This window comes from Solanum stenotomum, chromosome 2, assembly GCF_019186545.1.
Source record: "Solanum stenotomum isolate F172 chromosome 2, ASM1918654v1, whole genome shotgun sequence".
Taxonomy (NCBI): domain Eukaryota; kingdom Viridiplantae; phylum Streptophyta; class Magnoliopsida; order Solanales; family Solanaceae; genus Solanum; species Solanum stenotomum.
In genome coordinates this window covers 4,287,776-4,314,793 of record NC_064283.1, presented here as the reverse complement: position 1 = coordinate 4,314,793, position 27,018 = coordinate 4,287,776, and the positions used below count along the sequence as shown (strand labels likewise).

The window sequence follows — 27,018 nt, the reverse complement described above, 5'->3', positions numbered from 1 at the left end:
ACATTTGACCCAAATTTCAGAGAAATCTTTAAGAAGGAAATTACGATAACTTCCGCCAACTTTTATTTTGCCACTTACCTAACTTGAGATGCAACACTTGAACACTTAAAATAGGACATACCACATCATTCTTAATTTATTACTCACCCTCCTTGTCTTTCCACGAATATACAAGTTAATTTAGACGTTTTGAAAAGTCGGGGTGTTACAATAGACTTAGAAGAATTACAAATAAATACAATGATGAATGTTTTACAAGAATGTACCCATGAATTTGAAAGGAATAAAGGAATAGATAGTAACCAATGTATTCTATGTAAATGGTATCCAAGTAGAGAAAAAAGGGCAAAATGTAAGTTTTGCTATGCTGAAGGATGTATCACATGCATAGAAAACCTGTTAAAAATAAAAATAAAAGGACGTGAAAAGATGGATATAAATAATGATACAATAAATTTACGATTAATAACATTAGAAAATAGAATAAACGAACTAGAGCAAAAGGTAATGTCGTTAGAAAAAGGAAAACAAAAACCTGAAGAAAATACAGAATCGATCCAAAAGACAGAAGAATGGGGGATGTACAACACATCTACCCAAGAAGCAGAATTAATGAACATAGAAACTAGAGAAAACCATTATGAAAATTTCATATGTAATGAAGATAAAAAATCCACTACTATTAAAGTCTTAGCCAGACTTAAAATACAAGATATTGAGTTAGAAACTTTAGCATTAGTAGACACAGGATGTACAGGTAGTATAATAAATAAAAAGATTTTACCCCCAAAATTAATCAGAACATTAGACAAGCCAATTGCAGCCATGCAAATGGATGGAACATACAATACCTACCAACATTATATCGAAAAAACTCAGGTAAGTTTTATTAATACATGTAATGAATTTTATAAACCAATGTATACACTTGACAGGATATGGGTAAGAGATCTAAACATAAATGTAGATTTTGTATTAGGATTAAAATTTATGATACAAAATAACGGGGGAACATTAATTACAAGAGATGGGGTAATATTCTTTAAGCATCTTACTTATACACCGGTACAAACTATTAAATTTTGAAACAAAAGGAAGACAAGTTGGTATATCTCTAAGCACTTCTGAAAATGATAGTTCACAGATATGTTGTAAAAACTGCAAAGATAAAAACCAATGTTGTAAAGATTTAGGCCAAACAGAACAATACGATGAAGAAGAAGAATATGATATAAGAGAAAAAGATTATACTCTAATAGAAGTAGAAAATGAATTATATAATTTCCAAACAGGAATCAACAGGATAGGTACAATTAGAAGTCCTAAGGACTTAGAAAACATAGTAAGAATATTAGACGAAATGGAAATAATAGGAGAAAAGCCTTTAAAATACTGGGAAAATAATAAAGTAGTATGTAAATTAAATATCATAAACCCTGAATACATAATAAAAGCAGCTGTCATTGAAGCAACTAATCAAGACTTGGAAGACTTTAGTGTACAAATAAAAGAATTACTAAATTTAGGAGTAATAAGAAGATCTACATCAAAACATAGATCAACAGCATTTATGGTTAGAAATCATAGTGAGATAGTGCAAGGTAAAGCAAGAATGGTAATTAATTACAAAAGACTTAATGATAATACAAGAACTGATGCATATAAATTACCTGATAAAAATGAATTAATCAATCGAATCCAAGGAAAAAGAATATTTAGTAAATTCGATTGAAAGTCAGGATATTGGCAGGTAAAAATGCATGAAGAAAGTATAGAATGGACAACATTCACATGCCCGGAAGGACATTTTGAATGGTTAGCCATGCCATTTGGACTAAAAACTGCCCCTCCAATATTTCAAAGAAAAATGGACACTATATTTGGTGACTATAAAAGGTTTGTCTTAGTATATGTAGATGATATCTTAATATTTAGTAAAGATATTAAAGAACACTTAGGACATCTACAGATAGTGTTTAGACTATTTGTGAAAAATGGAATAATAGTAAGTAAAAAGAAAATGGAATTATGTAAGAACCATATAAATTTTCTAGGAGTAACATTAGGAGAAGGTAAAATTAAATTACAACCACATATAGCAACAACAGTATTAGATATGCCGGATAAATTAGACAATAGAAAAGATTTACAAATTTTTTTAGGACTAGTAAATTATGCTAGGAATTTTATTAAAGATTTAGGAAAACTAGCAGGACCACTATACTCTAAAACAGGTAGCAAAGGGCAAAAACATTTCAATATAGAAGACATTAAATTAGTCCAACAAATTAAAGAAAAAGTTAAAAATATTCCAGAATTAAGTATACCATTAGAAACTGATTATTTAATAATTGAAACCGATGGTAGTTTCCAAGGATGGGGAGCTGTGTTAAAAGCTAGACCCAATAAATACAGCGACAAGATAGAAGAAAAAATTTGTGCTTATCAAAGTAGAAAATATAAAGAGAAAGGAAATATGAGCAGTATAGATGCCGAAGTTTTAGCAATAATATATGGTCTTAATAGTTTTAAGTTATATATTTTAAATAAAAATGAGATATTAGTACGAACTGACTGTGAAGCCATAGTTAAATTTCATCAAAAAATAAATCAAAAAGCTAGTAGCAAGAGAAGATGGCTAAATTTTATGGATACTATATCTATATATCCAAATGTTATTTTTGAATATATAAAAGGAAAGGATAACAGTTTAGCAGATCAATTAAGTAGACTAAATATTAAAATAACTTAATCGTATATTTGTTTCAGCATGAGACCGACTAGTTCAACAGACAAAGGCAAAGGAGTAGCCTCAGCATCAGACTCATATGCTCAGACTGTATTAAGTAATATGAAGTTTAGACCTCAGACACCATCAATAGAGGTGATGGATCGTATGTTATCTGAATTCGAATTTATCTTTTAGACAATTGCCAGAATGTGTGTTAGACAAACCTCAGAAATGCTTAGCAGACAATTTATGGATGACATATAATAAGAAAGACAATAAATATTTTATAGCTTCATTAAATGCTTTATGTCAATATTTTACAGACAAAAGTAGAGAGAATAAATTTAAATATTATGTGGTAATACATGGTAAGACTAACGGTATTTTTTAAACATGGATAGAAGTAGTAGAGTCTATAAACGGAGTTAAAACTCCTCTTTTTAAAGGTTTTAATGATTTTACTGAATCACTAGATTATGCAAGAGGGATACTTGGTCCAAATTACTATATCTCTCCAACCCTCAGACAAAATCCCCAAAAGACCCCTCAATACAATATCCAAAAAGACACAGATAAAATAATCTTTTGTGACCATTGTTCTTCAATGACCGAGGCCTTCAAAAGATTAAATGCAAAGGTGGAAGCATTACTCCAAGAGAACACTAAACTAATAGAGCAGATAAAATCACTCAAAGGTAAGGACTCCATTCAGAAGATTGATACCAGTACACAGACCTCAGAAAAGAGCTTTCCATCTCTAGAAAAAATGGATGAGCAGGGTGTGCATTCCCCAATGAATGCAATAAGATCCACTGTATCGGATAATAAAGATACAGCTAGTCCGGTTCAAACGGTAGCCGGTAAAGACACATCAAACCCGTTTATGGCTGTCACTTCCAAAAAGTGAAGGTGAAGGTTCTTCATCCAGGCGAAGGTTACCCAGATCATTTACACAGATAGAGACAACAACAAAAAAGACTATGCTCCATAAAAAGAAAAAGAATGATAAAATAGAGAGCATAATAAAAAAGACTTTAGAACAGTTTTTCCAACAGGGATAAGATAAACATGTAATTACTACTCCACAAAATCCAGATCCAAGTGGAGACAGATTAGTACCAGATACAGAACAAGATAGAACTAATACTAGTTCAAGAAGGGATGCTAATAATAACATAACCAGATCCAACAGCTCAGGAGAAAAAGACTATAGAGAACATTTGTATTATCAAGATACTCAAGATCCCAATGCAGATGATGATTCAAGAATGAGTTTTGATTCCGTAGCTCTGTACAACTTGGATACTTGATGAAGACAAACTGAAGAAGGGGAAGAATAAGACAACAAAGTAAAGTAGGAATAAAAGTGTGCCATGTGGGTATGCCCACGTTTGTCTTGTGAGTGCTTACTTTATCACTATCCTCCAAAGAGGAAAAAACTGATAAGCACGCGTCATAGTTTGTGTCTAAATTTGTGTCAATAAGTGAAAATAATGCATGTGCAATGGGGCCCAAATGTGTACCCGACATGAATTATTTGAGCTTATCGTGTCAAGAGTCGGCCACGTCTAGGCCACTATTTTTCACACCACTATCTTAGTACCACTACTTTTCACACCACTATCTTAGTGCGTCGGCCACGTTTGGCCATTAGAATTTATCCACGCTTCATGATAAGTCCCGCTTAGCCTCTATATAAAGACTCTCCTCCACACTCAAGAGGATGTAAGAAAAAAAAAAAAAACACAACATATTCCCCTTCCTAATGTTCAGAAAAATAATCTCCACTACTCAGTCCAAAAACTCCTAAAAATCCCTCTTGTAATATTCAGCTTGTAAAAACGTTTGTATTAAGTGTGTAAGAGTCAGTCGGGGTTCCCGAAAGGGAAACCTCTCTCCGTCTAAGTCATGTAAGTCTCTTATGTTTCCTGTAATTTTCTCTAAAAATATATGTAAAGTATGTATGTTTTAAATCATGTTTGCTTTAATATGTAAATATGTTTGTAGTATAAAAATACCCTTAGTATATGGTTAGACTTTTAACTTCTTAATAACAACGATTGATTAACCTGTAAATTCCTAGGATGTTTCTAAGGCCTTAAAAAAGTCCGCAAAAATTATGGGACGTCTTGTTGGCCATTTCCGGGGTGGGGTTAATGAAGAAGTTTTTAAGAATACAGGTTAAAAGGAAGAGATGAATGGGGTAGTAACATAAAAAAAAAAAAAAAAAAAAAAGGGGAAAAACAGGATATATATGAGATAAACATGACCAGACACGAGTAAGAGGGAGTACTGAGTAGGATTTACAAAAATCTAAATTTTTGCTATTCTGCTGTATTTGTTGATTTCTGTTATTCCGCTGTATTAGTTCTGTGATTTCTGTTATCTAAAATCTATTGTATTTTTTGTATTTTCTATAATTGTTTGAATTTTCTGTAATTGTTTTTTCTGTAATTTTCTGTATGTTTTTTCTGTAATTTTCTGTATTTTCTGTATTTGTTTGAATTTTCTATATATATATATATATTGATTTAGTTGGTGTAAATAGTTGATACGAGTAAGTTCTTAACCATTTCAAAATTTTGAGTTTGAAATTGTAGCTAAACTTTCGATATGAATTGATCCAAATTTGAAAATTCAATATTTTTCACCTCAATTTCCCTATATATTTTATATAAAAAGAATGTTTTATTCTCCTTGATAAAATTTGTTTAAGCTTCAATTTTCAAGACAATTTTTTATTTATTTTTTCTCTATCTTTTATTGTAACTTTCTTTTTTAAAATCCAATCTTATAGAGTACAATGCTGGGTGTAATTTATTAATATAAGCAATTACAATAAACAAAAATTAATTAATTATTTTCTCCATTCATTTTACTTGTTATATCCTTTAAGAAACAATGATTAATATGACTTATTTTATCGCAATATTCATATTAATTGATATCTTGGAAAGTAATATGAAGAATAAATAATTAATGATAAGGGTAAAACATGAAAAAATATTATTATTGTTGTTCATCTTGTATTCCTAAGATATTTAGAACAAAACTTTGAAGAACTTNNTATAAGAGCTAAAAATTGGTTATTTGTGAAATTTATTCGAAACGATTTAATTTGTTCTTCATTTATGACTTTTTCTCAATAAAATAGTAGTACACTAAAATTATTTATGTTCTTTCATTTATTTTATGTTTGATGTAAACATTAAAATATTTTTGCTTTTGAGTTTTCTTGAATAAAGCATTTCTAGTTCTTACATCACATAATATATATATATTAATTTAGTTGGTGTAAATAGTCGATATGAGTAAGTTCTTAACCATTTCAAAATTTAGAGTTTGAAATTGTAGCTAAACTTTCAATATGAATTGATCCAAATTTGAAAATTCAATATTTTTCACCTCAATTTCCCTATATATTTTATATAAAAAGAATGTTTTATTCTCCTCCTTGATAAAATTTGTTTAAGCTTCAATTTTCAAGACAATTATTTATTTATTTTTTCTCTATCTTTTATTGTAACTTTCTTTGTTTGAGATTTCTTTTTTAAAATCCAATCTTATCGAGTACAATGCTGGGTGTAATTTAATAATATAAGCAATTACAATAAACAAAATATAATTAATTATTTTCTCCGTTCATTTTACTTGTTATATCCTTTAAGAAACAGTAATTAATATGACTTATTTTATCGCAATATCCATATTAATTGATATTTTGGAAAATAATATGGAGAATAAATAATTAATGATAAGGGCAAAACATGAAAAAATATTATTATTTTGATAAGTTAAGAGTGACAAGTAAAAGTGAAAATCTATTTTTCAAATAGTGAACAAGTAAAAATGAATGGATAAGTACTTAGTTTTTCTTTATTGGTAAAATACACACTTTCAAGATTAACAACTCTCATGGGTAAAATAGGAATAATAGTGTCATTTGCATTAATTTTGAGAAATGACAAATATTAAACAACATTTATTTTTTAGTAAGGACGACATGTAAATGAAAACGGAGGGAGTAATTTTTTTCATATACAAAGAAATAAACGGATGTGAAAGAAATTATATATGGCTATCTTTAATGGAGTATTATGTATAATCTATATTTTATGGGAAAAATTGATACTTTCTTTGTCGCAATTTATGTGGTGTTTTTCATTTTTTGAGTCAAACAGTTCAAGTTTGACCAGAAATGTGCGCATGAAATTTTTAATTTCTTGAAATGAAATTTATATAGTTGTAAACTACGTAAAAAGTATTATAAGTCACATTAATTGATAATTCAAAATGTTTAAAAGATCTATGAAAAACTTTTGGTCAAAGATAAATTTGTTTGAATCTCGAAATTCGAAAAGTGTCATATAAAATGGGACGGAGGGAGTAGCATTGATGAAAGGAAATAAATATGACTATTTTTAATATTTTACAAAAAAATAAGTAACTATAATTGACAATTTAAAATATATAAAAGATATAAAAAAAAATTACTATCAAAGATAGAAATGTTTAAATCTCGAAATTCAAAAAATGTTACTCCATCCGTCCTTTTTTAATTATCATGTTGCATTTTTCGAAAGTCAATTTGACTAGCTTTCAAAGTTAAATTAGATTACATTAGTTCAATATTTTAAACAAAAATAATAAATATTCAAAAACTATATGAAAAATACTCTAAATTGCAATTTCTTGCATATCAATATGATTAAAATATATATTTAAAATATTAATCAAAGTTCTTATTATGTGACTCTATAAAAAAATTATGACAATTAAAAATGGACTAAAAAAATACATTACATCTATCTAGAGAATGAGTGTAGACCTATTCATATCATAGTAAAATATGGTACTTCCCTTGTGAAATATGGCACTTCCCTTATGAAATACACTATGTTTTTTCTATTATCATCTACTATAAATAGCAGGCAAAATAGCACTACATTTTCATGCAACATTCAAGCAAATCTATATTATATTATAAAGTCATTTACATTTCTCTCTTCTAAATGGCTAGGGGTCTCAATTTTTTTTGCAATTTTCATCACAATTTATTTCTTTTTGAACTCGTTATTTTTATTTAATATTAGTGAAGCTCGAGCTCTTAATTTCTCTAGAAATCAAGTCATGAAAAGTGTCATCGACGTCAAATTTATGAAAGAATTATATGTTGGGGAAATAAAAACGGCAGGACCAAGTCCGGAGGGAAGTGGACACCACAAACCAATTCATGCTTTGATTCATGGAGGAATCAAGAATTCTAGACCTAGCACTGGCATGAATCATTAGTAGAAATAGTGTTCCCTAGTTATTTTTCAACTTACGTCTTTGATAAAAAAAATAATCATTATCAGATTCTACAGATGAAATTTCATGATAGTATCTTGGTGTTTTCTTGTAAAATTTAGAACACTAGTTTCTTTATTTTTTTTCAATTGTAAGGGCTGAAAAGTGATTATTTATGAAATTTATCCGAATCATGATTTGTTCTTCATTTATGAGTTTTTTACATTTAATTAGTTCCTTAAAATTATTTATGTTCTTTCATTTGTGTTTTAAATAAGTCGCTACGGTATTACTATATATGGTAATGTAAAAGTTAAAACATTTTTACTTTTGGATTTTCTTAGATAAAACATTTCTTACACTTTTAGTTTTCACAATTTTTTTTTCGAGCTCATTATTTTTATTTTATATCAGTGAAACTCGTTTTCTTAATCTTCATGAGAATCAAATCATGAAAAATGTAATCAACGTTAAATTTGTGGGAGACTTATATGCTGAGGCAAAAAAACAGCAAGACCAAGTTCGAAGGGAAGCGGACACAAATCAATGGACGCTTTAACTCTAGAAGGAATCAAGAATTTTGGACCTAGCCCTAGTGAATCATTAGTAGAAATAGTATTCTCTGACTCATATCTTTACTTAAAAAAAAATGATCATTATCAGATTCTACAAATGAAATTTCTTGATAATATATTTTGGTGCTTAATTATCCGAATCGATTTAATTTTTTCTTCATTTATGAATTTTTCTCATTTAATTAGTACATTAAAATTATTTATGTTGTTTCAATTAAAATAAATCGTTACAGTATTACTATATATGTTGATGTAAAACTTAAAATATTGGGTAATACTAAATAGCCAGAAAATTTAGTCAGAATTTGTCCAGAAATTTAAAAAATCTATAATATTTTTTTTATTTTAAAATAAAGTGATCTTTTTTCATTTGTAAACTAAAGAGGTATTAAATTAAAAGGATAAAAATATTCAAAAAAGTAAAATAACATAGATAAAATACCAATCTGACCAAATTTTGGCCAAATCTTCTGGCCGAAAGGATTTTTCCTAAAATATTTTTGTCACCCCCCGAGCCTACACCCTGGGCGGGACTGGCACTTGGAGACCATTTCTGGCTCAAGCGAACCCTTGGCCTGACTTACCTAACTCAGCGGAAGACTTAACTCAATGAAACAGTCTCAAATAATAACTTAAAGAATAATAAGTTGGCCAAAATGGCACTTAAGTCTTAAACAACATCTGAAAGATAAAGAAAGACATCTGAACTAATAACTATCTGACTGTCTATGAAGCCTCTAAAATACTGAGATGGATGTTGGGACAAACCCTACGACATCCTAATAAATGAAAGACTGAAAGCGAATAAAAGAGTCCTCTGGAATGCAAAGAGGCTCACCACTGACTCCGAGCTGCTCAACTGAATCAACGAGGTGCTGGATGTTAATCCTAGTTACCTGCGTCTGCATCATAATAAAATGCAGGCCAACTGACATTAGTACATTGAATGTACGAGTATACGAGTTGGAATGCTAAACCACACATAGGCTAGAAGGAATCTGAAAGAAACTGAATAACTTACCTGGCTCACTCAACTCAACCTGACTGACTCATTTCAATAAAAAGCAATTTAAAGCAAGTGCAATATAAAGAAAAGTTATTTAAAACATGTTATAAACTCTGTGTGTATGCAAAGATACAACAAATCTGAGATGTATCTAGAAATACGATTGAACGGATGTATATAGAAATACAATAACTGTTGTGGGAGTTTCTCTAACCGACAACCATCACATAAGAGCTATAGTGATGATACAACGATCAACCTCACGCTGCCAAAACATTCTATACCCGACCAAAGGCACAAAATCTGAACTGCCTTATGGATCCACTAGTCTAATTTGAAAAAGATTCATCTAAAAAAATATGAACCTCTTCTACCCATGATGGCTACATGTAACTATGGGGGCTGTGGGTTCTTTGAACGCTCCCCCAATTCGGTGCTCAATACTACTTCCAAAAATGTACTGACTCATATGTTTTTAAAACATATTTCCTCTGTGATTTGAGATTAGTGCTCAAAAGAACTTAGCTCAAAGGCTATCTTGGAAATCAAAGTTTCCCTTCTTGCTTCATTTAGAAAGCGATTACTCTTTTCTAAAAACTAGCCTGAAGGCTCTTTGGAAATTTCAGCTTTCGTTCTTATTTAAATGTGAAAACATTTTAAATCCCTTTGGGAATACTTAGTCCCCATATACTTTTGAAGAAATGAACTTCAAACTTTACTCTTTACTCAACTTGAACTTTAAGTCTTAAAATAAAGTTAAAACATTTGGAAAACTCTAAGGACTCATCTTGACTTGACTCTTACTTCTCTTGACTTTAATCTTAACTTTCCTTGAATTGGATTATGGATTCAAGGTTCATGATCTCATCTTTATGGATGATTTCATGATGTTTAGATGTATTTTAGAATGTTAGAATTGACTAGGAACATAGGTACATCACTTAGGAACACGTACTAGAAGGTGGGGAACAAATGGGAAGAACTGGCGTCCCTGGCACTCTGAGAGGCGTGGGGCGCCAGGCCCCAAACCTCAGAGAGCTGGATGGGGCGCTCTGGCTGGGGCGACGCGCCAAAGGCCAAACCTCAGAGAACATTTTGGGGCGCGCTGAGTGGCGCGACACCCCAACCCCTGTACCCAGGTGTTCTCGACTTTTCTCCTCAGTTTTTCATCTCTAAACCCTCCAAACTTCCATGAAACTTTCCCCAAACCCCTAGGATCAATTGTACCCTCAATATACAACCAATCTAACTCGCAAAACAACCCGGAAACATGAATCAATTCAACACTAGGCATTCAACAATCAACCCACAAGAATTCAACAATGTTATTCAAGAACTTCATTTTCTTAACATTCAAACAACTCCAATTTCGCTGAATTGAAACAAGTTAGTGTGCGGGTGAACTAACCCAACATGAAAGAAATCTCACATACCTTAATAGGGATCACCCCCGACGAATCTCTTGCAAAGCTTGAACGTTCTTGGTGATTTCTTGATTTCTCTCCTCTTTTCTCTTCTTTCTTCTCCTCTCCAATCCCTAGTGTAAATTCTAATTTATTTTAAACTGAATAAAGTCTTGTTTTACCCCAATTAATTCCTAAAATCAAATTAGGAAATTAATTAGAGAAAAGACTACTTTGCCCTTCCTTAAATCCGGATTGACTTTCCTCAATCCAACATCCTAACTTCCAAAAGTCATATCTCACTCATACGATGTCGAAATTGTGTAATATCGGTGGCGTTGGAAAGATATCTCCAAGGGATTTCCAAACATATCAAGAGTTGCTCCTAACTTCTCCTGAGCTAGGAGTTATGGCCGTTTGAAAATGGCCAAAACTCACTTTCTTAACTTAGACAAAATTTCCAGATTTCCTTATTCTTTCCAAAAATCAATATTTTCATATTTTAAACTCTTTATAGTCGTTTTTAGGTGCGAGATGTTACAATTTTTGCTTTTGAGTTTTCTTGAATAAAGCATTTCTAGTTCTTACATTTCAGAATTCAATGGACTTCTATGAAGTTGGGAACTCAACTAGAATGTTACTCTCTCTATTTACTTGTCTATATTTTACTTGACACACATATTAAAAAAATACTAATAATTGATAGAGAAAGTTTTCCATTTTATCTCAATTAATTAATAGAATTCCAAAATTGATTTACTCATTAAAGAGGTTCTACATTTTTAATAAGCATTAACTCTCTAAATAAATTGAGGGTTTAATAGGTAAAAAAAAATATTTTTCTTGATTTGTCAAAAATGACAAGTAAAAAGGAACAGAGGAGTATTTAACTACGTCTCATTACTAATAAGTACTCCCTTCGTCCACTTTTATCATCATAGTTTCCTTTTAGAGTCAAACTATAAGAATTTTGAGTTACATTTTATGATTTATTTTTCATCATATTCAAAAAAATTATATTTTTCGTATAGTTTTTGAATATCTATTTTTTAGTTAAAGTGTCGAATTAATGTAATCTAATTTAGCTTTGAAAATTAATTAAATTAACTTTCAAAAAGCACAACATGACAACTAAAAGTAAATGAAGGGAATACATTTTAACTTTGATTAACCATGATAATTAAGATATATATATATATATATTTATTTAGTTGGTGTAAATACTCGATACTAGTAAGCTCTTAACCATTTCCAATTTTTGAGTTTGAAATTGTAGCTAAAATTTCAATATGAATTGATCCAAATTTGAAAATTCAATCTTTTCACCTCAATTTCCCTATATATTTTATATTAAAAGAATGTTTTGTTCTCCTTCTTGATACAATTTGTTTAAGCTTCAATTTTCAAGACAATGTTTTTTTTTTAAAAAAAAATCTCTATCTTTTATTGTAACTGTGTTTGTTTGATATGTCATTTTAAAAATCAGTCTTATAGAGTACAATGGTGGGTGTAATTTATTAATGTGAAGCAATTACAACAAACATAAATTAATTATTTTCTCCGTTTATTTTTACTTGTTATATTTAGATTTGTCATATTTATTAACAAACAGTGATTAACATGACTTATTGTATCGCAATACCCTTATTAATTCATATCTTGGAGAATAATATGAAGAATAAATAATTAATGATAAGGGAAAAACACGAAAACAATATTATAATTTTGATAAGTTAAGAGTGGCAATAAACTAAAAATCTATTTTTCAAATAGTGAATAAGTAATGGGGAAAAATTAATAGCATCGCTAATGAAAGGAAATAAATATTTTAATAATTTGTAAAAAAATTAAGTAACAATAATTGACAATTTAAAATATATAAAAGATATAAAAAATTACGATCAAAGATAGAAATGTTTAAATTTCGAAATTCAAAAAATGTTACTCCCTCCGTCCATTTTTAATTGTCATGTTAAGTTTTTCGAAAGTTAATTTGACTAATTTCCAAAGTTAAATTAGATTATATTAATTCGATAGTTAAACAATAAAGTTAAATATTCAAAAACCATATGAAAAATACTCTAAATTGTAATTTTTTTGCATATCAATATGATGAAAGAGTACATATAAAATATTAATTAAAATTCTTATCATTTGACTAAAAAAAAGAAAATCAGGACTATTAAAAGTAGATGAGGAAAATATTCATATCATAGTAAAATATGGCACTTTCCTTTTGAAATAGTGAAAATATGGCACTTCTCTTTGAAATAGTGAAAATATGGCACTTCCGTTTTGATTTATGGCACTTCCCTTGTGAAATATGGCACTTCCCTTATGAAATACACTATGTTTTTTCTAGCATCATCTACTATAAATAGCAGGCAAAATAGCACTACATTTTCATGCAACATTCAAGCAAATCTATATCATTCATTTACATTTCTCAGGTCTAAATGGCTAGAGGTCTCAATTTTTTTGCAATTTTTATCACAATTTATTTCTTTTTGTGCTTGCTATTTTTATTTAATATTAGTGAAGCTCGTGCTCTTAATTTCTCTAGAAATCAAGTCATGAAAAGTGTCATCGACATCAAATTTATGAAAGAATTATATGTTGAGGGAATAAAAACAGCAGGACCAAGTCCGAAGGGAAGTGGACACCACAAACCAATTCATGCTTTGATTCATGGAGGAATCAAGAATTCTAGACCTAGCACTGGCATGAATCATTAGTAGAAATAGTGTTCGCTGGTTGTTTTTCAACTTACGTCTTTGATAAAAAAAAAATAATCATTATCAGATTCTACAGATGAAATTTCATGATAGTATCTTGGTGTTTTATTGTAAAATTTAGAACACTAGTTTCGTTATTATTTTCCAATTGTAAGGGCTGAAAAGTGATTATTTATGAAATTTATCCGAATCATTTTGATTTGTTCTTCATTTATGAGTTTTTTTCATTTAATTAGTACCTTAAAATTATTTATGTTCTTTCATTTATGTTTATGTTTTAAAATTAGTCGTTACCGTATTACTATACGTTGATGTAGAAGTTAAAAGCATTTTTACTTTTGGATTTCTTGAATAATTTTATATATATATATATAATGTTTTACCACCAATAATTAGAAAGTATAAGAAAGATTATCAAAGTAAGCTAACTTATTATGAGGAGTACTATATAGTATGTTAATTCAAAGTCAATTTAATTGTTTAAATTCAAAAAATTCCGATAGTAAAAAAAGAAGAGAAAATTAAAAAGAATGACCCCTCGGTCATTGTCTTGCATTAACCAAAAAATGGCCCAATAATTATTAAGTTATTAAAAATGAGCAATTTTTCGTCTCCACTCTTATTTTCATCTCTTACACTTGTAATTTTATTTTTTAAAAATATATTTGTTCTGCTAAATTTGTTATCCCATTAAATTCATATTAGAATCGATACCCTTTTTTCCGCGCGACTTCATTTGATTGTTGTGTATAGTAATGTGGATATCTTGTTTATGCATCACATATACATAGTTATACGCTATCTATATAATATAGATACATTATTATAAACAATATATATGAATATATTATATATGTATCACAGGTATACATTATAGATATATGACATATATTTGGGGCATTAACTGGGAAAAAAATTAATTGGGCAGTAAGAATCCCTCCAAAAAAAAACTATACATTATTATTGCGCAAAATTTAAACTCATTTTCCAATATAATAGCATGTGTAGTCGTAGCTGTTAAACTGTTTATTCTGAAAAGAAACAAAAGAAAGGGTAAGCCAAATAGGGTAAAACTGCCATCTTATTACGTACGAATATATTTTGTAGGGGCCGGGATTATTACAAATTTACATCATGAATATATACAACTTAATTTGACTTACTTTTATCACATTTGTAGATATAAGCAACAACTCTTTCTTAAAAACTCGTTCGTGTGATTCGAATATACAAACAATGTTAAGTGCTCTTTTTCTAATGATGGAGCTAGCAAATGTAATCTACCTGTCGACTAAAATGGCTAGATGAAGAATAATTTCTTTAAATACTTCATCTGAATCATTATTACTCATTGTTCTTCTCCTTCATTGTTCAAGAATAACGAAGCTTGTCCGCTTCGTTCTGCGGAAATCAATGAAAGCAACTCTAGTCCATGCCCATTCTTAAATTTGTTAATCATGAATTTGGTATCTTCAAAAGGAAGCATAAAAAATTCAAAGAAATTTTGATTAATTTAATTCGGTTTGCTATTTTCACAAACATTAGGAAGAGGAAAAAATTGAATTGTATCGGAAATTAAATCTATGGAGTAAATTGAATTGCGCAATAATGAAAGAAGCTATTAGAAAATTGTATGGGAATATCAATATTACGCCGATGAGGAGAGGATTCTTCTGTCTATAAAGACTACTTCTACTCACCAGAAAAAATTATTTGTTCTTTCTCTTTAAGGCAAGTTAACCTTGATCAGAAACTTTAGCAGTGGTGGTGCCATCACTTATAATGAAGGTTTTGTAATAGGTATAAAATAAAATAAAAGAGAAAAAAATACTAGTAAAAATATGACATATAAAATGGTATGGATGAAGTACAATTTTATCACTCAAACTTTAACGATAAGTTTAATGACTTACCTGAACCAATCAAACAAATTAAAAATCACATTGGTAAAGAAAAAAATAATATACTCATTTGGACACAGCAAAAAGGGTAATAAATTTACCACTCTTCCTAAAAAAAACAAATGTGTATATATATATATATAAAAACCTTTTCTACAGCAATTGGCAACAAGAAGAAAGTGCCAATTTTGGGTTCCAGTAAGCAGAGTGCCGCCATATCATCATCTTCTCCGCCACCTGACCGGTACGCTCCTTTTTCTTGATTTTCCGATTGAAAACGCTCAACTGTATATAAAAATTGAACTCTTCCCTTTATGTAATTTACCCTTTAATTTTAATTTGTTGTACAGAAATGGAGAGCTCAAATGCTGCTGGAGTAACGGAAAATTCCACCATCGGCGCCGATGAAGGCGGCGCCTCCACCACCCATGATACTGACATTGACATGGCTGATGTTAAAGCTGAGCCTGTTGACTATCCATCGCCTCCTGCATCCCGTTTTCGAGAAGGTGAAAAAGTTCTTGCCTTTCATAGCCTACAACTCTATGAAGCTAAGGTACAACATTCCTACCCCTGCTAAGCTTGAACCTTTTTTTTTTGCATTTGGGTAAAAAGACTACTTTTTTATTTGACTTGTATGATTTCAATCATTTGAGTAGAAATTTGATCGAGTGGGTAATTTTAGTAGCTTAGTTGGTTGTCTACCTGTACTTTCACTGTGTTGGTGAGGGTTCAATTCACACCTTGTGATCCCCTCCACCATTTCTTACATCCCCACAAATTAAAGAAGAAAAAAGAGTAGTCTTTTCCTGGTGTATTCTTGTCTTATGGTTTATGTTAAAAATTGGGATGATAAGGAATACATACGGATATATATAAGATCACAAGGGAGATGATTAAGGTAGATACAAGGATTTACCGTTAGAATTCAAAATCTCTAGAAAGCAATGGTCGTTAAGTAAAAGTGCTAATAGTGACGGAGTCAGGATTTACCGTTAGAATTCAAAATCTCTAGAAAGCAACGGTCGTTAATTAAAAGTACTAATAGTGGCGGAGTCAAGATTTACCGTTAGAATTCAAAATCTCTAGAAAGCAAGGGTCGTTAAGTAAAAGTACTAATAGTGGCGGAGTCAGGATTTTCAGAATGTAAAGAGGTAAACATAGGGGATTCAACATTAACTATAATACATAAAAAATACTTTTGACCGTATATATAAGTGTAGTTAGTAGACGAACTCCCTTGCGCTACCCTAGCTCCGCCTTTGAGTGCTAACTTGACTAAAGTCTATTCTCAACTAATAGATATGGTCTGTATAGATTTTTTCTTCCATTTTGCCCTACTTTTGCAAAGTTTATATGGATTGCAAGGGATTGTAGGTCATTCGAGACGACTTCCTTTCCAATTATGTTAGGTCTACCTCACTCCCTTTTAACATCTCACTAACCATGGGTTTACATCTATGGACGGATGACGGGACCATCTCAAGTGACCTTCTCTCATTTTATCATCGACGTGTGCTAATTGAACCTTTTCGTGAATGTGATCATTTCTAATCTTGGCTAGACTTTATTGCCGCACATCCATTGTAGGATCCACATTTCACAACACTCAGTTTGTGGTTGTGTTGAACTTTAAGGAACCAACATTCACCCTTATATAAGTTGTTGGTTTTGTAACTGTTCTATAGAACTTACATTTCACTTTAATAGACAACCACTTGATTTTAATTCACTATCATTCCATTTCTTGTAAAGGAAATATTTTAAAATTGATGAATCTAGTTTTGGATTGATCTGTTACGGGCACAACCTCCTTGCCATCTGCATTGAGAATCATTAACGTCGTAATTAATTTTGATTTTCTATACCCACTGGAGTCTGACTCATCCTAGAAGAAATTGCCTAATTTCAATATGTCATACAACACTTAAAATCAAATGACCATAAATTATGTTGTTGTGAAGAGAATTTGGTGATAAGAAAAATAATCTTCTAAAGTAGAAACTAATTTAATTTAGAGAGGAAGTCATTGATCATGTGGATTGCGAAGGGATTCGGTTCATGAATCATGTTGCTAGCTAGTATCTAGATCTAACCTTTCCAGATGATTTTTGTTTTCTTCGTGTAAAACTTCCAGTCTATAATTCTGTCTTACCAGTAAAAGTCTAATATTAGTTAATCTTATGCTTAATGCCAATTTTCCCCATGAATTTCGTACTCATCTACTGCTTTTGAATTTTTCTTCTTCTTTTTTCTGGGTGAGAAGGTTCAAAAAGCTGTGTATCACATGAGGGAGTGGAGATATTTTGTTCATTATCTTGTAAGTATCAGCCCCCCAGCTCTATGATATTTAAAAATCCCATTTTTAACAGTAAACATTTTTGTCATCCATCTTCTGTTTAGTTGGTAGAGAGTACTTCCTCATGGATATGAATCTGTTGCATGGGAGCAAAAAAAGGTGACTGTTTAGATATGTGCTTAACCAATGCTTCTTTTTCCTTTTTCAGGGTTGGAACAAAAGGTGAGTACATCTTTCAAGCTTTTCCTCAAGCAGAAGTTTAATTCTAAATAAAATTCTTGTTGGCGGCAAGTTTTCAAATTGACGTGCATTTGATTATTCGATAAGTTCCATAATCATATGGTTCTTTAAAGTCAATTGGGTAGTCTCTAGCCTTTCCCTCACACTAGTTCACCTTTCATTCAACTGACTCAAGTTCCTTCTTTATAAACGGTTGATCTGCTTCTGATGTTTCCACCCTTTCTTAAAAGTTTACTGAAATCAGATGTTATTTCGATGCTTCTAGCCTGTATTGGTGACTGTAAGTAGTGATTTGGTTTATACCTGGTCGAGCATAGAGTGGTTTATTTGATTTACTTTCTGTGCATTTCATCAAGGAAGGCATTTATCTTTTTGATTTCTCTTTCACTTTTTAACAGCTGGGATGAATGGGCGGGCATAGATCGATTAATGAAACACACAGAAGAGAATGTTCAGAAGCAGCAGGAGCTTAAGAAAAAACAGGATACAGATAAAAATGAGAAGGCTGCACGTGGATCACAAACGAAAACAAAAGGTTCTACAGGTTAGATCACTTGTACTCTACTGAATTGGCTATAGGGTGGTTTCCTTCTTGCCCTATCTGTGAAAAGATCCCCTCTGCTGGTCTACAATTCTCCCCTCCTCTTTTCATGGCGGATGGGCTGGGTTACTTCTATTTTTCTGTGATTAGAAGAGTCCATCTGTTGGCTTTCAAAGAAGACTATTTTCTATAGATGACAAAAGTATTCTTTTCATGCTCCAGGTGTTAATTCATTTGCACAGGTTTTACATCTTTGATCTGAAATATTCCTATTATGATGTGTTCTATAGGATTTTCAGAATTCATGCTTTTTCTGCTGTTATCTTGTTTTTCTCTATGCTTCTTTAGTAGTTTATTTCCTCCTTAAATCTGTGAAGTTTATAATGTACTTGATTTCATTCAGTTATTGTTTGATTACAGGGAGAAGAGGCAGAAAGCGAAAGAGTGATATTCCGAAGGTACATTTGTGTTCTATTTTACCTTTTCTGTGCTAAAAATCGGATGCTTATTCAGGTTTCTGTTGCAATAATGAAGGTAGAGTCCTTATTTTAATTACACTTTTTTCTGTAAAAATATGTCCATTTGGTTTCCTTGTCCCTTTAGGTCTCTTTGTGAGTTTTCTTGATTGATTTAGATGTTACTTGTTAGATTATAATCTAGCTGTTTGTCAGGACAAGGATGGTCCTCCTCCAGAAAAGCTGGTCAATATCCAAATACCGCCACAATTGAAGAAACAGCTGATTGATGATTGTGAATTTGTCAACCACTTGGGCAAGGTAAGGACATGATAAATGCTCTAACTTTCTGATTGTCTCCTTAAAACATTGATAGGATATCTACTACGCCATGTTGCTTAATTACTTTTCATGAAAAATCTCCATATTCTCAAACCTGCTCTCTTTTGTTATTGTACTTGTAGTAGTTTGGTGTAGACTGGGAGTTCATTTTTTCCTTCTTTATTTTAAGTTATAACATTGAGCATTTGCAGTTTACTCTACGAACTTTGTCTGTTAAACTCATATCTCATTTCTTTTGTTTTGTGCTTTGAGTCAATTCATAATGTAGACTAAGTTGTACACTGCTTTCTTAATTTTACTTAATTGCTTGATGAGAAGACGAATTTAGAATCACTGTCCAGGAAAAAAAGGAGGAATATGTGATTGATTACACTCTCTTATCTCCAAAACGCTTTTACTTTCTTTTTCTTAATGCAAAACATCTGATATCTTTCAATAAATTGTGAAGTAATTCTTCTCCAATAATTCAAGCTAATTTGGTGATTATTTTCGTTTCTCCGACAATACAAACTAATAGACTGGTTCTGCTTTATTATTTCAAACTTGACAAGTACTCCCTTTGTTTAGAACTCTACTGTCACATTTGAAACTAAAAATCAAACATCTCCCTATTTCAACGTCTCTAATGGCTTATCAAACGTTTTAGTAGCAATGCGTATTGTTAATACTTATAAAAGTAGGTCATTTCTTGTGGAATGAAAGCAGCAGATGCTCATTAACAAACTTTTTTCAACTTCGTTGTGATTCAACCCTTTATGCTGTAGGTAAAAGATCAATTATACATGAAGAAGAGAGTAACAATGTCTTTGATATGACACTATTGCTAGCAGTTATTTCCATTGTCACCTTTTTGTAGTTTCAAGTTGGGGCTAAATGAGATAGTTGACTTGTAATTAAAGTTTTCAGAAGAGTTTTTGTAGGTCTAAAGCATAAAGTTGAGCACTTCATCTAGATTTATACTGAGATAGATATTTAGCTTAGTTGGCATGACCTAGAGAAGGAGAAATATCCTATTTTATCCTTCTCAGAACTCTCATTCTGGTGGGAAGGATGTCATATTCTGAAAATAGAAGTTTTTATTACTGAAACCTAAAGGAAGATGTTTTTGACCTAACTTGAATTCACATCTTGAATGTCATATACACTCTGCTTTCTTTTCTGTTCAAATTTGTGGATCTGGTGTGTCTCGTTTCTCCGTCTTTTATTGGGATTTGGGGGGATAATTGACGTCTCTCTATCCTGTTAATTTGATTGAGTTGCGGGGACAATTTTATGCAGCTTGTCAGACTTCCTCGTTCTCCAAATGTGGATGAAATACTACAGAAATATCATGACTATCGGCTGAAAAAGGATGGACTGTAAGTTCTCTATCATCTATATCCACTTGAATGTTTCTCTAATTAATTGATAGGTTACTATTTTATTTCCTTTCATTTCATTAAATCTTACTTTTTTAGAATCTCTGTCCTGTTTATAATAATAGTAGAAGAGAGGGGCACTATTTTATGGTCTAGAAAATTATCTCCTTGAACTTGATTTATCAATAAAAAATGCTTTCATTGTTGCAAAGAATCTTCTAAGTCGATCTGTGAGTTGAACTGCAAAGTTTCTGTGTCTTATCTCTCGTGGATTTGTTTTGACAACTAACTCTTAGGAATATCTATTTAATTTTGATGACCACCTATTATCTGCTTCATTTCTTTCCCTTATCTTATGAAGAGGGAGAATCTGCTGAATTTTCTTCTTAGCTTTTCTAATTTATTGATCTCTTGAGTAGCATTTTTTTTTGGTGAAGCTCTTGAGTAGTATTGATTCCATTCATCAAGTATTATAAGCTTAATGACTAGTAAATTGAATTTTAACTTAATTGATTCTGGTGGGTGAAGGATATCTGAGTCTGTCGGAGAGATTCTTAATGGTTTGCAATGCTACTTCAACAAAGCACTTCCTGCTATGCTCCTTTACAAAAACGAGAGGGAACAGTTCGAAGAATCGATTAAAGAAGATGTCTCACCTTCTTCTGTGTATGGAGCTGAGCATTTATTACGCCTTTTTGGTATGTTCCATTTTAATCAAATTTTCAAGCAATTCGATGTTGCATAATATGTAACTGTTTATTTTTCGTATTATATGTTTGAAACATAGCTACCTATATTTGTTGACTTCAAAGTCTCATTACTGGGTGTGTAATTAGCTAAAGTTTGCTGTTTGGTGACTTTGTTCCATCTGGCTAATGGCTATGCACTTTCATCCAGCTAGGAGAACCTTTTATTTTCATCTAATCCCTCTTTGGATAAGTTACAGGGAGTAACCACAAATATTTGTAGATTATTTATTTGGCTACACGGAGCCATAGGTGGTCAAGACTAAATCCGGTGTCAAGATGTAAAATAATTTCTTTTTGTCTTTTGCATCAGAATTCAATGTTGCAGAGGCACAGAGTAGTAAGCAGCCTTAGTATATTATACATTAAGTGAGTGAGACAGATGCTTGTGAATGGTTTTGCCGAGTTTCAATGTCACTTCATGATTGTGAAGTTGATTTTAGTTTAAACTTGACTTTGACATCCAACATCGATATATTCCTTTAACAGCCACTTCTTTTGTTTGCAGTTAAGTTGCCGGAGATTCTGTTCTATGCAAGTATTGAAGATGAGACATTGACAGAGTTGAAGCAGAAGTTGCAAGACTTTCTCAGGTTTAGATATCTTATGTTTCTGACATGGTGACACAGATTTTCTACCCTCTCCAGACCCCACTTGTTGTTGATGATTTTAGGACTTTAGGAATACTTAAAGAGAATATGAGAAGTGTGTATGTCTACCTAAAATAATGAGTGGAAAAATCTCCTCTTCATGATAAGAAGGTGAAGGCTTATCAATTGAAATCATTAGTTCATAAATTAAGACCTTCAATACCGATTTCCTCATGCCATCATCAGTCAAGGCATCAATACGAGAAGATCAATCATCATTCTTAGAACTCCCATTAAATAACTCATGATATGATTGATTCATAGTATTGATCATCTACCATGTCCTCCGGAATATTCAAATTCAGCTTCCCGGAGATTATTTAGGACAGAGGAATGAGTGTGATCGATGGGCAATTTGTGGGTCTCTTTCGATTTCATACACACAATCACAATTCGGACTTTGATATTGCTACAGCAAATACTGGTCATAGATGAGCGGAAGACATCATCCCGTTTCATCTTTGGCCAATGGTGATCAGGATGATTCCCTTGGCAGTGCATCATATTTTGTCCTTGTTCCAACCGTTCAATGTTCCCCTTCTAATTCCTAGGAATTCAGTTATACCTTGTTTTGCCCCTTCTAATTCCTAGGAAAATTTGATCAACTCTATCAATCTATTCAAGTAACTCCTTTAGTATGTAGATGCCTAAAAGAAAGAAAGACCGCCTTTAGCTAGAACTCCCTGGAGTAACTTTGTTCTCAACATTGACTTTCTATATCAAATGTGGATTACCATGATTAGTAGGTAACTTCGTGAGTTAAATCTCATTACTCCATAGCCAATTGTACAAGTCCAATTCTTTCGTATTCTAACAACTGATATCTTATTTTGGAATCGCGTGCTGATAATGGATGTTTGTTGCTCATTTTATATGTAGTTATTACATTTCAGCGAATTATCTAACTTATCTTCCTTCCTTCCAGATTCCTGCAGAAGAATCAAAGTGCATTTTTCCTGTCGACGTACCATTCTGCAGACGATTCTGGTGTGGCTGTCATGACAGAGGAAAACTGAGTTGGAACCTTTCTTGTTCTAGTGTATATACTTCTGTATCACACCTGGTGATGTATATTCTCTGGTTTCCAGTGTACAACTTTATGTTGTATTACTAGGCATGTAACTAGTAATTTTTGCTACTTATTGCCTGTTGCAGTGGCTATGCCGCTATGTTCTGGCTCATGAAAACAGTTATCTAAGAACCCAAACTATATTTTATATTAGATAGGAGAAAGAAATGTGTTTGTTGACCCTATTTGAGATTTCTACCTCTTTTTCTTTGTATCCAGGTTTTAATCAGTAAACACTTCAACTCGTCTTCGTTGTGTTAGTCGAACACTTCAACTTATAAAATGATTTTCTAGACACTTTTACAATTTATGTGTTGTTGGGTGTTCACGACACACAATAGGGATGAGTTAGAGTGTTTAGTTGTCAGTTGAGATCAAGTTGAGATTTTTGCATTCTCAAAGTTGGAGTGCTTACTTGTCATCTGTGGCCGAGGCTAAGAGCTTGTTTGACATTGCTGCTAAAAACTGTTTATTGTTAGAAGTGTTTTTTAAAAATAGTTTTTCTGAAAAGGTTTTTTAAAAAAACAATTTCTATTTGACAAATTCATTTGAAAAGTGCTTTTGATAAGCAATTTGTGTTTGGCTATCTTTTTTACGAAAAAGGGCAAGTATTAATATATTTTAAGATTATTTTGGAGAGAGAAACTATTTTAAATATATTATACATAACTTTAATTAAATTAAATTGTACATATTCAAATTATTAATCAATATTATACATAGATAAATAAATAAATAAAATATTAATATAATGTTAACATGATGAATTAAATATAATTAAAAATATCAAGCAAAATAAATTTAAATATTATTATTACCTATTTCTAATAATACATAAAATAATATATAAAATAAAAAGTTTATCATATAAAAATGAAAAATAAAATTCTTGAATGAAACTTAACAAAACTTATGAAATATGTTAATTAATAAGAGATATATTGGTAAATATGTAACTATGTAAGTGATATTTTAGTCTTCAAAAAAATAATTTTTTGCTTCTGCTTTTTTTAAGAAACAATTTTTTTTAGCTTATTTCCAACCGTATAAAAATTCTATTTAAAAGCATTTTTGAGTGTATGATGTGTTAAAGCAACATAAATGAATTCAAAATTATTTTGAAATTATAATAATTAAATAATAATTATTATTATATCAGGTACCTCTTAATCAACGTATCTAGTTGAAGACATTTAAACATGTACTGTCACAAATTCTATACCTAGTAGATGAAGAAAATAAGAAAGTACCTCATATTAGAACTTTTCTAGAAGATTATTTAGTGTGATGTAGACTGCTTCAAATAAACCTGGACTTTAGAGGATGAATTGAAGATATTGTTTTCCATGGGGTACCTCACCCCACACCCTTCACCACGCCAATAAGTATTGTTTTGAAAGTCAACGAAGTTGTTTGATACTCCACTTTGACTACAACTTTCATGACTAAAGCTATCTTCATTTTAATTTATGTGATTTATATTTTTATTTGATATGATATTTTAAGAAAATAAAGAAATTTTAAATTTATGATTTTAAATTAAAAATTCGTTGAATATATCAATATATCATTAGTTCTTGTGATAAAGAGTTGCAAAATATTTTTTAACCAGACTATAAAAGTTGACCAAATAAATTAAAAGAAGGAAAATATATTATAATCGTTTTGAGAAAAGAAAATTGCAAGTTGAAGTTGGTCTCATACTCTTCTTAATAAATAGGGATTATTATAAAAATATTTCTCTGTTCTCAATAAACAGTGCTTATAAATATATGTTGATTATTCTTAATTTAATTTATAAATTTGTATAATTGAATTGAATCTTATATAAGTCCAAATTAAGTATATATTTGTTAAGGGGGAAACAGTATGATATATATAGATTATACCCACCAAAAATTATATAAAAGGGACAGCACCCCATCTGGCAGCCGCCAGAAAATGATAAATGTTTTTGCAGTGCTATTATTATTATTTGTAATTATTGGAGCAATTGATGCGAAAGCAATTATTTTAATTTGAAGGGATAGTTAGACATTTAATGGTATAATTTCTTTTTTAAAAAAATTAATTTTTAATTTTTATTCTTTAAAATCGAATTACATTTAACGAGTTACAAGCTCTTCAAAAGAGTGGAGCATAACATAAATATTACAATATGAAAATATAATTTTTATGCTTCGTAATGATTCAATTTGCATCTTTGGACAGGTTAAATGTTTTTGTATCTTTCTAAATAGAATTTTTTATTTAAAAAATTAGTGAGAATGAATCTTTGAAATTTAAGTATCAGATGAAGAACAAGACCATGACTGTCGAAATTTAGACCAAGTAATTCTTCGGTGGAAATGATAATAGTCGTACTAGCTTTTTTTTTTTAGAAAGCTATTTTACTATGAGCTTGTTTCTCAGAAAATCACTCAATTATGATTTTTAATCCAAAAATCACTTAATTCCCTATTTTATTTCGTTTTGTTTCTCATGTGATGTCCAGATTAAATTCAATTCTCGATAAAAAATTTCATATTAAAGGTAAAACAATCTTAATAAAGACGATTTCATAGTCACGGCATTTGAATTACTGACCTAGTCCTTTAGTACTATCACCCCTTAGTTCCTTCATATTACTTTGACATCATCAGTATTATTTATTTGAAGGGATAGTTAGACATTTAATGGTATAATTTCTTTTTAAAAAAAATTAATTTTTAATTTTTATTCTTTAAAATCGAATTACATTTAACGAGTTATAAGCTCTTCAAAAGAGTGGACCATCACATAAATATTACAATATGAAAATATAAATTTTATGCTTCATAATGATTCGATTTGCATCTATGGACGGGTTAAATGTTTTTGTATCTTTCTAAATTGAATTTTTTATTTAAAAAATTAGTGAGAATGAATCTTTGAAATCTAAGTATCAGATTAAGAACAAGGCCATGACTGTTGAAATTTAGACCAAGTAATTCTTCGGTGGAAATGATAATAGTCGTACTTGCTTTTTTTTCAGAAAGTTATTTTACTATGAGCTTGTCTCTCAGAAAATCACTCAATTATGATTTTTAATCCAAAAATCACTCAATTGTAAAAGTTCTATTATGAGTTCGCCCCTATTTTATTTTATTTTGTTTCTCATGTGATGTCCAGACTAAATTCAATTTTCGATAAAAAAATTTATATTGAAAATAAAACAGTCTTAATAAAGACGATTTCATAGTCACGGCATTTGAGTTACTGACCTAGTCCTTTAGTACTATCACCCCTTAGTTTCCTTCATATTACTTTGACATCATCAGTATTATTTATTTTTCACTTTTATTAAATATAAAATATTACAGCATTGCAATACATAATATATTAGACCGGTTCTTAAATGACTAAATCTTTAGTAATTAGTAAATATCTATATATACACACATTAGTGCCTCAATATTCAATTGTACTCTTAAAAGGCACTAATTCCCTCACCTGAGGAATGTTAAGAGTGATTAACGATATAATTTTGAATTTAATTTGTAGCAACTTGAGAAAAAATCGTTCTTTTCCAGTCAAAGAAATTCCTTTACTTTTTTTTTTGTCTTTATCTCTTTTGATTGATCAATAATTCGCTTCTCAAATTCTTCAACTACCTTTTTAATGTTTTCCTATTAGCCGTCTTCTATTTATACAGTTAGT

General features: G+C 30.6%; 2 protein-coding genes across 2 annotated transcripts in view; one reads left to right on the top strand and one right to left on the bottom strand.

Annotated features, from left to right (window-relative positions):
- LOC125857134 (WD40 repeat-containing protein HOS15-like) overlaps positions 1-27,018 on the bottom strand; it is a 281,455-nt gene that overhangs the window by 113,195 nt on the left and 141,242 nt on the right. The gene's annotated exons all lie outside the window — the stretch shown is intronic.
- On the top strand, positions 15,763-23,413 carry LOC125857149 (protein MRG1-like). Its single transcript, XM_049536830.1, has 11 exons — positions 15,763-15,884; positions 15,991-16,196; positions 17,907-17,960; positions 18,148-18,161; positions 18,578-18,723; positions 19,141-19,178; positions 19,392-19,496; positions 20,796-20,875; positions 21,404-21,573; positions 22,130-22,214; positions 23,197-23,413. Exons 2-11 carry the CDS (start codon positions 15,993-15,995, stop codon positions 23,285-23,287), a joined length of 987 nt encoding a protein of 328 aa, XP_049392787.1. The 5' UTR covers positions 15,763-15,884; positions 15,991-15,992; the 3' UTR covers positions 23,288-23,413.

What these genes read in the sequence shown, in the direction of transcription:
- LOC125857149 (XM_049536830.1), top strand. Translation starts at nt 15,993, where the DNA reads ATGGAGAGCTCAAATGCTGCTGGAGTAACGGAAAATTCCACCATCGGC. An exon ending in TTGTCAACCACTTGGGCAAG is followed by an intron (nt 19,497 to 20,795) that starts GTAAGGACATGA and finishes AATTTTATGCAG; the next exon opens with CTTGTCAGACTTCCTCGTTC. An exon ending in CGGCTGAAAAAGGATGGACT is followed by an intron (nt 20,876 to 21,403) that starts GTAAGTTCTCTA and finishes TGGTGGGTGAAG; the next exon opens with GATATCTGAGTCTGTCGGAG.